At 39.4% G+C, this 13,450-nt stretch overlaps 2 protein-coding genes across 2 annotated transcripts in view; both read right to left on the bottom strand.

Moving 5' to 3' along the window:
- Window positions 1-13,450, bottom strand: part of LOC125248463 (unconventional myosin-XVIIIa-like) — a 119,156-nt gene that overhangs the window by 70,624 nt on the left and 35,082 nt on the right. Inside the window, 2 exon segments of the mRNA XM_048160352.1 lie at window positions 34-140; window positions 600-687. Coding sequence (XP_048016309.1) covers window positions 34-140; window positions 600-687 — 195 coding nt within the window.
- Window positions 1,652-11,702, bottom strand: LOC125248462 (SH3 domain-containing protein C23A1.17-like). The gene is made up of 7 exons (XM_048160351.1): window positions 10,593-11,702; window positions 8,061-8,305; window positions 7,494-7,538; window positions 4,932-6,131; window positions 3,885-4,281; window positions 2,686-2,721; window positions 1,652-1,667 (listed from the first exon to the last, which is right to left on the bottom strand). Exons 2-5 carry the CDS (start codon window positions 8,097-8,099, stop codon window positions 4,144-4,146), a joined length of 1,422 nt encoding a protein of 473 aa, XP_048016308.1. The 5' UTR covers window positions 8,100-8,305; window positions 10,593-11,702; the 3' UTR covers window positions 1,652-1,667; window positions 2,686-2,721; window positions 3,885-4,143.

Raw genomic sequence — 13,450 nt, 5'->3', positions numbered from 1 at the left:
CTGAGATGAACATAATCAGCCAACACAACTGACCTTTTCTACGTCATCCTCGTCCACGTCCAGTACTGTCCCATCATGCTCCAGTTTGATTTTCACTTTCCCCTCTGGTAGACTGCCAGTCTCCGTCTTCACCACAGTAGCTGTGAGAATACCAGAGAACATTGTGAATGTTTTTATTTCTGAGTAATTGCACAAACCATCACTGTGGAACAAATTTACAATAGACTTCTAATATTGTAGTGCCATTAAAGCGCCCCTTATTTTAATAGTAATAAATCCCACATTAAGTTAAAAATGACAGAAAATCAAAATGAACCCCATTTCCTTTCTTAATAAATGTCCCTGGTATTACTGTATGTGAAACAGAGCACAATATTCTAAAGGAGAAAATGTTTCCATAATGTTTCATCGAAATGTAATAATGTTCTCCATCTCTAAAATGACTTCCTCTTCCACTCTAGCTCAATATTCTTTTTTCACACTGGAATATGTCAAATTACAGAAGTTAAATGAGCAGAGAATGCCATTCCATGTTGTCTTACACTTAAAATAACACAGTTTGAGTGATACAGTTCAATTTGCACGGCTTTTGTACCAACCCAGAGAGAATCCATCCTTGTGGACCAGCCACACTTTCTCCGAGCCATACCATGCTTGCTCTGCAGCTATCTGCTCCTCTGTTTTCACCTGTGATGAGAACAACACAAGCCATTAATGGTACATAACTCATTATTTGTGACTTTACTTTGGTCTTTGACCAGAAACCTCACTGACACGCTTCAAATCCACTGCATGCATTGGTCCACACTTATGGGAAAATGACCGCTATCATTTAATGACACAAAAATGGTCTATTTACCCTGATCTGAGACATCTGCTAACAGAATAACAATTAGGGTAAAAACAAGCCCCAGATCAGCCAAAAAAGCATTGTTTCCCAACGTCTATAGCGGGAAATGAGCTTGAAATGCTGTGGGCTGTCATGCAAGATGGGGTGAGTTGAACTGCAGGTGTAGATGAAGCCAACTCAGGCTTCAAATGATGGACGGGGTCAGATTACAAGCCTGATGTTCTGGTTGTCTGGGCATGTCTGATTCCACTGCACTCATGCTTGACCTACACACACTGGTCTGAACATGAACTCTACCGCTGTGAAGGGCTGACAGTGAGAGATAGTATATCAGGGATCCATTGATGGGTTGGAGTTCCAGTTCACATGCTTCTATCCTCTGGTGTTTGGTTAGTATACGATGTTATGATTGTAGATAAACCAGTACACTCTACAAGTACAGTGGCACATTAGAAGGAAAGGTAGGAAACACTACAGCACAATCACTGTCAGTGCAAGTTAATAACAATCCAATGCTATTGAAATGTTAGATGAACCCACGTTACTATTTGCCAGATTGTCTGTTTTTCTATTATGTTTTTCCATATGAGTGTCTCTTATAACTATGGGCTCTACGGATGGTCTTTGTGCTGTCGATGAAATGGGATGGGTGCAAACACAACACTCCACAACACAAGGGCAAGTTTGACACGACAGGTCAAGGGTGGGATTATACAGGTGAACTACAGTACACACACAGCAGAAAGCAGACCTTAGGATGGGCGGCAGCAGCATGGTCTGCCTTTAGGATTGCCACGGGATCTTCCTCCACCTGTCCCTGTGAGACGGCAGGTCAGCATGAGGGGGCAAGAGCAGCATTAGACATCATAACACTTTATAATGTGCATCTCTCAAAAACACAGTCATTTGTCAAATTAATAGCTTCCCTCAGCTCCACACATAGAGCAGCTAAAGCATCCTGTGAATAAAAAGGGTTATTGATCATGTGATATAAGGCACTGGTCACACTCTTGGAGGTAATGGGTATGAAACATTCAGCAGGGAGAATCTCATAAAACCTGCCAAGTACAGGTCATATTTAACCTATATATATTATCCATAATTTTATAATTAATTAGATGCAATTACATGCAATTATATATAATTTCATGTGATTCACCCATGTACTAGATTTCTACATCTGCATTAAATTTTATTATTAATGTTCCACATGATGTATGAGTATACATAATAAAAATGAAATAAACATCTCAGAACATATGAACACGATTGATATATGGTTACACAACACAGAGGTGATGCAAGGATATATAAAGACACTATGTTAGTGATATGAGGTAATGTTCAGAGCCTGAGGCATGAGACAGTCACAGGCAATACTCATAAATCAAAGTCTTCAATCAGAGAGCATATCCACTGCTATTCACTTATAAGTTGATGAGCTGGACAGCAGAAGCCAATTCACTAACATATTGCCCCAATTTTGCACTGCAAAAACACTGGCTTAAAATTATTATTCATAAGCAAAAAAAACAAGCAAGCAATCCTTATATCAAATATATGATATGTAAACAATGGGGTTCAGTTAGCCAAACTACCAACATATTTAGCATTAAAGTCATAAATCTTGATAGAAAATGTAAACATCCATTTTTGGCACAAAAAAAAGTTGATAATGCAAGCACAAAAGTATACATAGTCATGAATGAGGGTGGGGGGTGAGTTAGAAAGAGGAACAGAGGGCTTACACTCCAACAGGCCACACGAGCACACACTCCGGCCAAGCCATGGAGGGGCGCAGTGGGGGAAGAGCCGCCCCCAGAGGGGCCCTGTACCTGAGATGATGCAGAGGCACTGGCCACAGGTTCCAGCTATACCAGCCAGCCAAATAATCACAGCCACAGAGACAGCAGTGGATGAGAGAGAGAGGTAAAGATGAGACATGTATCCACAGATGAAAGGACAGCAGGCACATGGAAGTGAGATGGGCATGCGTGAACCAATGAAAATCTGTTTGCTAGGAACTAAAGTTGTACTGCACATGGAAAAAGTGCATGAAATTGTGATAAATATGACAAAATGGGTTAAAAGCAGACACATGGGTTTTAAGAGACTCCGAGCAGAAGGCTGAGTTACAGTGTTTAAGAAATATTTCAGAGAGGGAAAAAAATCTATCAGGGCATTCTTGTATCAGAGCAGCCCATAATACATAATAAAATACAAACTCTATTCCAAAACCTAGTGAGCTGCCTTGTTGTATACTCTCTACATTGGCAGGTACCCTCTAAGGGAGCGTCCTAAAAATATGGAGTCTTGAAATTGATTGAATTGAAACCCTCTATATGGGGCAGCAATGGTCACTCAAATGACCATTGCTGACCATTGGCACAAAGCTTGGCATCACCATATGTTGCTAAGCTATGCTCTAAATTTTTTTAAATGTTTTTTTAAGTAATTTTAATGAGATTAATTTTCTCTCTCAAATTGTCTGCCATTTTGAATTGTTTTTTTCCCATTCTTATGTTTAACAGGGATCAGAAACTATTGGGGAAAAACACTCCACAAATTGGCAGACATCTTAGGTGATATTTTTAAAAGGGATTTTTGAAACTGCATTCACAGCGTCTAGGTAGGCAGTTCACTAGAGTTTGGAATGAAGCCATAAATTATTTCTAAAGAGACCAAGTTCAGAATCATTAGATGTGAAGGCACTATGTAGCCGCTCTGCTCACATTAATGTCCTTAAAATCCCTTTTCCTCATTACCAATGTAGTGTATTAAACTATTTCCCCATGAGTACTCAGTCAGCTTAAGCGCTGTCAGGCTTTAAAGTGTTTTATTTATAGGCCTACAGCCAGTGCAGTGAGAGCCACATACTGTAAAACAGTTTGGATAAAGCATTTTAGCACCAAAGAGAGAAAGAGAGAGAGAGAGAGAGAGAGAGAGAGAGAGTCAAATGAAAAAGACGACAAAAGGAGGAATAAAGACAAGATAAGGGAAGAAAGAAAGAGGAGGAGGAATGGACAGGCATTACAGATGCAGCGAAGATCCTCTCCAGCCGTCTCTGTGCTTCTTCAGTGGGACTCAGTGGCGGACTCTCCTATAGGTCATACCACCAAGAAGAGGTGAGTCGAACTCAGACTATGCACATGGCTTTGTTATTGAGAAAAGTAGCCAACACCAATTTATTCATTTATTAGGATAAATTGTAAAAGCTCTACACAGAACCTGGTTGAAAGCAAGCAAAGTCACAAGTGTTTATGTTAGCCATGCTGCATTCCCTTTCTGGAGTACTAAACAGGCATGTCATCTAACCACTGCACACCGTGAACACACACCTTTTTGGACAAGGTTGGGAGAGTGGGTTTAGAAATGCTTCCAGGAGAAGGTCTCCCTGCTGGAGTTGGTGGCATATGTACGGCCCTCTTCACCTTCACATATCACATCCAAACCACACACAAAGTCACAAAAGTCAAGTTGTTTAAATGGACCAAAGTCAGTAACCATGCAACCAAACACAAATTAGTCCACCAGTTTCTTCTGGTATCAAATTCCATGCATAGAACTAAACCACTCCAAACTAACCCTCCAATGACCACAACACTATACCAGTTCAAGTATCTAATCCATATGATCTACGGTCTATAACCTTGATCTGTGTAAATTGCTCTATGGGTCTCTGAGGTGACTTGATCTACTAACGGCCTTCAACTCCACCACTGATTTGCAAGATCAGCATATTAAAGCTGGGTTTTCAGTGGTAACGTTCATGAACCGTAAGCCCTGGCCTGAACTGTTAAGGCCAGAGACTAGAAATGCAACTCAGAGAGAGTAAGAAGCTAAGGAGGACTAAAACCCATTTCAACAACACTTCAGAGAGTTGTAAAGTTTAAACCACAAGGAAATAAGCAGATAAAGTGTTTTGAGCAAAAAGAAACAATGTAACCAGCTACAATTATAGCAACTTGCTCATTTACAGAAAACAAAGTGGAAGATAGTAGTACTAGTGGTACACGACATACACAATAGTGCACTCCTCACACAGCAATCCATGCAGCCAAGTAATCACTGTGATCAATACCTCTGGTTTCTTCATTGGCATCTGTTTATGGGTAGGAATGAACCCTGATGGAGGGGCAAATGGATCTGTTTTGAGGGCTGGGGGGTTAAGGGTGTTGGATTTACCAGGAGCGATTGGAGCAGAGTTAGCAGCTGTTTTAGGGACAGCAGGTGTAGAACTGGGGATAACAGGCAATGTTTTGGGATCTGGAATAGGAGCTGCAGGAACAAATCCAGCAGGGGTCATAGGAGGAGGATTTGGAGCAGGAATAAAGCCTGCTGGAGGGGAAAGAGTAGGTGGTTTTGAGATAGGGACAAATCCTAAGGGTTTGGGTGTAGGAATAAAGCCTGCTGGGGGAGAGAGTGGATTGGGTTTGGAGGCTGGGATGAACCCTGCTGGTGGTGAAACAGGAGACTTAGGTGTAGTCAAGGTAGTAGCAGAAGCTGAAGTCTTTTGCTCTAGTTTTAGAGTCTGGGAGGCCTCTACTTTTGCCACAGTTTTATTCTGTCCTGGTCCAGAAATGTCCTTCTCTTCAGACTTCTCTACAGGTTTCACACCTTCTTTTTCAGCAGGCTCATCACTACGGATCCGATGACGAGGTTCCCTGGTCCTGCCTCGCGTCATCAAGTTGGTCAGTCCAGCAGAGATATCATCTCTTTCTTCCTTCTTTATAGTATCATGTTTGAAGGAGAACACGGGCATTTTCACGACTTTTGGTACAGATGCTGGTTCAGGTTTAGATGGTTCTGGTTTAGGTGGTTCCGGGGACATGGTTGCAGGGATTGTTGCCGTGTCTTCTTCGGTAGGAAGTACCCTCCTAACCACTCTTCGTACCACCTTTACCACCTTCTTACGGGTCCCACCCTGCAAGTCCTCTGTGAGCTCTGGTTGGCTGACACTTGCAGTGGTCTTGACACTGCCATTGAGAGCACCATTCACTTTGCTTTCTCCATTCAAAAAAGGTTCAGGACTCAAGGGAGCTCGGGGAGGCTCAGGGCTTTTGAAGCGCTCCGGCATCTTGGGCACTTCAGACAACTTGCTGGTCGCCATCTTGTCTCTGTTGGGTGAGGGGCTCTTGACGCGCCTGAATTGAGACTGGGACTGGACCTCTGTAGGTGTGTCCCGAACAGGCTGAGGACTCTTGGCACGTAGCAGGCCCCTGCCAGGTTCCAGGCAGGGCACTGACTGGGAACGGCTATTTAGGCTGCCATCGCTGTCAGACTACTCACCGACAGATACATGTACAAAAGTCAGTGAGGAAGAGTAGAAAGATATTCAATCATTGAGAAGATAAACAGATTGCTAAATCAATATATAACACTTCAAAATACAAATGATCTCAAAACGCTCAACCAGCAGATCATGCAATGTTGTCTTATTCCCATCTACATATTCCTGATTCATTTGCTGTTCTATGACTAGAGCCACATGGCACCAATGATGGTAGAGTAAAAAGATCTTAGAATCTCAGAACCCTCTTGGGAAATTAAACTTTCAATAGTAAATTTAATGCTGTAAATACTGTATCTTTTCACTAAAAGACAAAGCAAAACCATTTGGCTACCAAACACAAACTAGATGAAAAGGAAGTAGAATGCTGGTTTCTATTGTCATATTATACAAATGCCTTGTATGCAGAAGAGAACTGAAATTGCAAAGGTGAACTATAACATAAATACACTTCTACACTTTTTTTCTCTGCATGCAGCACTTCACCAAGCATGCATTTGTACACTCAAACTGAAAGTACACCCCATCTTACTCCCTACCATGTCTCTAATACACACTAATACACACATATCCACTATCCAGTAGATTGTGTCAGACATTCTCTCTACAGAATATCTCATAATACACTATCTGTCAGCAGGTTTTGCACATAGCTCACTGCTTCCAAAGCTATTTTAACTCTACAATATAAACACCCTGTATTTTAACAAAAACTTGCTGCTTTCAAATGTGAATGTCTATTATTAAAAGAGAACTCAAATTATAGATTCAGATTTTGATTGTTGTCAAAAAATATCCACTCTAACACTTCAAATCATACTGAGACAGAACTTTGATTAAGGTGGCTTACTGATATTTAGTAAGTTCGTTTAACCAAAGCACAGCATGTGGTGTGCAACAGCTGCACGTCAATCAGCAGAACAACAAATATTAAACAAACGGTCTCCATCTTTAAGCTTAGACAACACCATTTAGAGGCAAATTACTATGCAGCAGGTGTGACTGCAAGGAATCAATGGTCTATATGTGTTAAATAAAAGATATTTTATAAATCTGCTAGGCTATTCTTAAATACTCAAAGTGGAATACTGTTGAAGCAGCCACCCAATCGTGTTTCCTGTGACAACAATTCTGCATCCTGTGTCAAAACACGGGGACTTGGAACTGATAGCATATATTATTCAGAAAATAATAACTGAAAATATGCAATTAGATACATGTAACTAAGGATAAATAGAGTGCTTTTCGATTTGCATTTCTTCTCTTTTTATAAGTACATCTCTTCTCTGTGAGAGCATTATAAAAGAGCTGTAATACTTCATTTGTTAGTATGCACAATATCTGGGCACTTACATTGTCTTTTGAACTCTTGGGGATTGGCTTATTCTCTTCTTTGATCTATAAAGGTCCATGTAAAAAGGTCATTAGCATTTGATTTAGGACAATAAGTCTATGCTGAGGCTATTATGCAGATGTATCCAACACATTTCATGCAGGACATTTTGAAAGACCAAGTAAGACAGAAAAATGTAACAATTTTGAAGCCAATTTACAGTGCTTGCCATTTTAAGCAGAAGCATTAGTGTACTGCTATGTTCCAGCCAGTTGCAGCTATTTAAAATGTAAATCAAAGAGCTATGCCAGAGAGCTGGCAAACTATAGTCTCCCATGACACCTAAGCACACTGGTCATTTTCACACAGTGATCCGTGTTTTCCATCTGCCCAGAAAACACAAATACACATGCATGCCCTGAACAGAGGCAGTTAGCAGCTGTGTGGCCATGAACCGTGCACACGGCACCCCAGTGCATTGCTACAGATAGATGTAAAAGTGAGATCACTGGTGCATTTCATGCACACCACCCAGCTGATTTCACACAGTGCAGAAAGATGAGAATGGAGAATGGAACATCACTTTCCTTTTGCTCCCAGAAGGAAAAGCGTGATGAGAATGCCATGCTGGCAACGCTGCTGTCATGGGCTGGGCCGGGTAAGGGTTTGATGAAGGAGGAAGGGCGGGATGAAAAGATGAGTGACAGATGGAGGGACCAGCAGACAAGAAGCTGCCACAATGGATGCTGGTCTTCACAGTTATGTTATGTGAGGTCACAAACTTCAGGTAAACAAGACCCACAATGCTGGAAAGAAGAGAAGATTCTTGGCTCTGTTGGGTAGAAAGAGATGATTAAACATACTGGATTTGCCTCGAGTTTCATATTAATGTTATTTATTTAAATATGACATTAAAAAGGATCCTGAATGAAGATAATGCTTATCTCGTTGACATATTAGAACAAGAGACATATGACAGACCTATGGGGGGTCAAAAGAGGGCTCATTGCATGGCTGCAGTCTGACTTCTATCCAACTGAAGCCTTTTGAAATACTGAAATATGCCTATTTACTATAGAACGATTAAAAATAACATGCAATAAAAACACAAAACTACATCAGTGATATGATCTGCAAGTCAACTATGCCCCATTCCTCTTAAAGAAACCATACACCCACCACAAATTCATACATGTTTTGCATTTATTCGAAAGGCGCACCATTTGCACAAAAGCACATAAAATATATAAATTCGAAATGACATGAGGATGAGTAAATGACAGAATCATCTTTTGGTTAAAATTTTCCTTTAAAAAAAAGAAAGAAAAAAAAGAAAGATGCTTGCCGGAGAGGTTTTGTTTGTAAACACAAAGCAGTTTCACTTCATTGTCACACTACCACATTGTACGGCATCAGCTGTATGGATTACTCTGGGATCTCCCACAAGGCCGTCTAATGTAGCTGCCGTCCTCTAACTCCATATCCAAATCCCCACACTGAACTCCCCTAAAGACCCTCACGCCACCACTGACCCTTCACCAGGCCTTCCAGCCATCAGACACACTGCATCTATAAAAAGTTACCCGTGGCATGCTTATCTGTTAACAGAGCACTGTGATACTGACAGCACAGACTTTTTTTAAGAGCAGCCACATGGGCAAGAAGCAGCCCACATCATACTACACACAACAGGCTAACTGTGCAAACAGTAACAAAACCAGAAACTTTGGGTTATCAAATTGATAAACGGCCACACAAAAAAATAACATTAAATATGACCTAAATTATGTAACTTCTTGTTGTAAAAGCAGAAACCAAAGGATTTAGATTCCCTTAAATATTCTATTCTCATAAGGGGGAAAAAAGTGTTTAAAACATATAAATAATATTAATAATAATAATAATAATATTAATAATAAGGTTAAAATGATAAATTATTATTATTAACAACAGCTATTATTATTATTATTATTATTATTATTATTATTATATAGCAAGAATTTAATCTGTACCACAGAAACACTGATTATGGCTAAATCTGTTAGCTAGAGAATCACTGAAAACCAGGAACAAAGCAAACAGCCCTATTTTTCCTAACAGGAAGAAAATGCAACTGGATATATACATTTCTAGTATTAACAATTGGCATTAACAGTGTTAAAAGATAAAATACATAATTTGTTCATGTATACAAGACTACTAATAGCATATACAAATTAAATTGGTCTTATCACTCAACACAGGACTGGTAGACTTGATTAGCTTTCATTCTAAAGGTTTCTCGAGGACATATACAGTAACAAAAGGGATGGAATTAATGCCAAGGCCAATTTAGACATTAATGGAGATTAAATTCAATTCAGCTAACAAAATTAAATTCACTTCCTAAAACTAATTATAATAATTCAACTGAGAAATAAAGAAACCTACACCGAAACAGAATAAATACCAGCGACAGCAATTTAGCTCAACAAAAGAGACATAATTGAACAGCTGAAAGTTTATGGCCACATCAATAAAAGCTTCTGCAGACAGACTGTGAAGCATATGATCCAATGACTGTATACACAAAATAACCCACTGACTTCATCTATCAAACACTCGACAGTCATAGAACCGTTCAAAAGCATTAGAAAAAAGCCATGAGACATCCATTTGAAACATTCATCTCAAGAGTACAATAACCAAGACATAATGGCTAAAATGGCACTACATTTTTCTACAAGAGCAAACCAACTCAAACAAAAGCCTCTATTGAGCTTGATGGACTTCAGCACTTAACCTCAGTAATGCCAATCCAGAGCTTCATTCTAGTCTCTAAATACCAACTTGCACAGCACAATCCAAACAAACCAGCCACGTTAACACACTTAAGTACAAGAAAACCCTTAACTGAATTCACATTTTTCAAGTGAAATTGCAAAACTCACTGAATTTAGCATTAGCACTAGCTGGCTCGATCATTGCTCCTGGCATGCCATCACACTCAAGCCTAAAAATAGGTGCCAGAGCAGGCCTGAGTCCAGACTGCAGCAGAACTCTGAGCCAACAGACTCCTCCACAGGTCTAGATCTACAGATTCCACCATCCAGGACCATGAGCAAAGCCTGCCACCTTACCTGAGATTCTCTGCAGCAGCTCCAAACAGTTACCGTCGCTCCCTTACCCAGGTCAGAGTGGAGCAGAGCGGCAAGAGAAAGCGGCGAGACACGTTTATGTGTGTGTTCGAGACAGTCCTGAGAACCAGAAGTCTCACGTCACACTAACCGGCAGCCCTAGTTTTGAGAGGTGCAAAGCGATAGGCTATTCCTGACGTTGCTCTGTCAGAGAAGGAGGAGGAGGAAAGAGACAGCTGTCGTGGTAGAGGGTCGAGAAGAGTCTAAAAATAAAAAACCCAAGTACCACCGCTGCAACAGTCCTGCTTTCTCCCCACCCCCAAAAATGTAGGCTGAGTGATGGACAGCTCCGCAGTTGCTTCTCCTGCTCAGCTGCTCCAGAGCAAACGTTGGTCCAGTGCAGGCGTGTACACGTGTGGGTGTCTGCTGGTTTCAAAGAAGCTCTCAACGAAGGTGTAAACTTTGTTGTTGGAAGATGTGGAGTGAGCATCAAGGCCTTGAGTGCTGGTTTAGCGTTTTTCTCTTTTCAGAGAGATACAGAGGTGTAGGGCGGAGAGGGGAAACAGAGGAGAAAAACAGAAGCGCTCAGAGAGAAGGTTGAGGAAATGACGCAAGGACTTGGCACTTCCTACACAGTGTGATTTCAATACTGCAGAGCAGACTGGAAATAAAAGCTGCCGTGGCTTACACCTAATGAACACACACATACATATATATACATATCTCTCAAAGTGTGAGCTGAGCACCAAAGACTGACTCCACAAAAAACTCACCATGATGTCGTTTCAAACCCATGTGCCTTTTGCTCTACTGTGGAAACATAAAAAAGGTGAAGTTTTGAAGAATATCTCTTACTCTTTTATGTGAATGGAGACTGGAGCTGTCAAACTCCAAAATCATTAAACAGTAGTCCATGAGACTTACAAGTTTGGGGTCAGCAAGGATGCTTTAAATTGCTGAAAAGGGACAGTAAAGACTTTACCATCGTTACAAAAAAAAAATCTATTTCAAATAAATGCTGTTCTTAAAATAAAATAAGTGTTTGTGCTGCCATAAAATTTTAAGTTTAGTCAACTTTAAAGGGATAGTTCACCCAAAAATGAATCGCGCTCTGACAACGGCAGTGATGTCTAGCACTCATTGAAGTATATGCGCAAGACATCACTGCCGTTGTCAGAGCGCGATCAGACCTCACGAATCGAGTGATGAACACAGTTGGACATAGTGGTGTATTAGAGGTAAAAAAATGATATAAATACTATTCGGTTTCTCGCACAAACCGATCGTTTCGTATCTTAAGACATCAATGTGTCGTCACGAGCCGCAGGGTTTCATTTGGATTTGTCTGTCGTGTTTTATTTACTCTTATAGTCCAAGTTCCCGCTGACTTGCATTATACCACTGACAGACGGCAGCGGTTGGAGTTAAAAATCATCATTTGTGTTTTACTGAAGAAACAAAGATACCTACATCTTGGATGCCCTGGGGGTAAGCAGATAAACATCAAATTTTCATTTTTGGGTGAACTTATCCCTTTAAGTTGTACTAAGTGACAATGTGGATATTTTAGTTGGCGATACTTTACATTAAGTTAAACCGAGAACAAATGTTTTTACAGTGAGCTTTCAAAGAATCCTCAAAATATCAGTATGTATGACGGTTTTTACAAAAATATTTAGAAGCACAACTTTTCAATATTGATAATAAGAAATGTTAATTGAGCAGCAAATCTGCATATTAGAATGATTTCTGAAGGATCACGTGACATTGAAGACTGGAGTAATGATAATGATTAGTATATAAAATTCAGCTTTGCCATCACAGGAATAAATTACTTATTTTAAAATATATATTTAAATAGAAAACAATAATATTGTAAATTATTATTACAATTTGAAATGACTGTTTTTACTGTATTTTTGATTAGGGATGCACCAATATGGACATTTTGGCCGATACCGATAACCGATAATTCTTTATATTTGAAAGCCGATAACAGATATATTGGCCAATAAATCTAAATAATAAATTATATAATTTTTTGTGAGCTTGATTACAAAAAACAAGTCTCACCATTAAAAGCCATGTCCCAAGCACACAATTATAATGTTCTCATTACAATATTATGTAGCCTATATGACAGACTTGCATTGTATGTTGTACTTAACTGTATTTTCCTTTTTGAAGTGATTTCAATCATATTTCAAGCGATTCAAAATGGTGGACAGTGCACATCTAAAGTGTCTCAGCTGAAGGAAATATAATCCATTTCTTATCAGCTTTAATATAATCAGCCAAATTTTCTTATCGGGCCGATAACGATAACATTAAAAATTAACATATATCGGCAGATACCAATATGGTAGCCGACATATCGTGCATCCCTATTTTTGATAAAATAAAAGCATTCTTGTGAACATAAGAGAGATTTTAAAAAACAGCTGAAACTGTTTTTTAACAGTAGCATACATGCATAAAGAGTAAAAGAGAATGGTTTAGTGTATTTCCATGAATATTATATATACTTTTTTGAAAACATATGATAGCTTTGTGTAGAGAACAGAGCAAAACCTTCTTCTCTCTAAATTTTTGTAAAATTTAGTTTCATTATATGGTAGAAAGTTATTGAATTAAAAAAAGAAAGTCATACAGGTTTGACTGGACTTCATGGCAAGTAAATGAATGAATTCTCATTTTCGGTGTGTTAATATTTATTTAGAGTAAGTGCTAAAGTGCACTGGATTAAGATTTATTATTACTGTCATTTATTGTTTTGATACTATTTCCATATGTGTTTGTCAAAGTAAGATAAGAAAATAAAGAAAAAGTATGATTCTCTGTTCAAAGCGTTTCTTCCGAAA

The sequence above is a fragment of the Megalobrama amblycephala genome, linkage group LG16, assembly GCF_018812025.1.
Source record: "Megalobrama amblycephala isolate DHTTF-2021 linkage group LG16, ASM1881202v1, whole genome shotgun sequence".
Classification (NCBI taxonomy): Eukaryota; Metazoa; Chordata; class Actinopteri; order Cypriniformes; family Xenocyprididae; genus Megalobrama; species Megalobrama amblycephala.
This window is presented reverse-complemented; position numbering and strand designations above follow the sequence as displayed.

Bases quoted from the DNA above. Each gene is read 5' to 3' on its own strand.
- LOC125248462 (XM_048160351.1), bottom strand. From the start codon at position 8,099: ATGGCATTCTCATCACGCTTTTCCTTCTGGGAGCAAAAG. The intron at 7,539-8,060 runs GAAAGTGATGTT...GGACCTTTATAG, and splicing joins TTTCCTTCTGGGAGCAAAAG to ATCAAAGAAGAGAATAAGCC. The intron at 6,132-7,493 runs GTAAGTGCCCAG...GTCGGTGAGTAG, and splicing joins CCAAGAGTTCAAAAGACAAT to TCTGACAGCGATGGCAGCCT.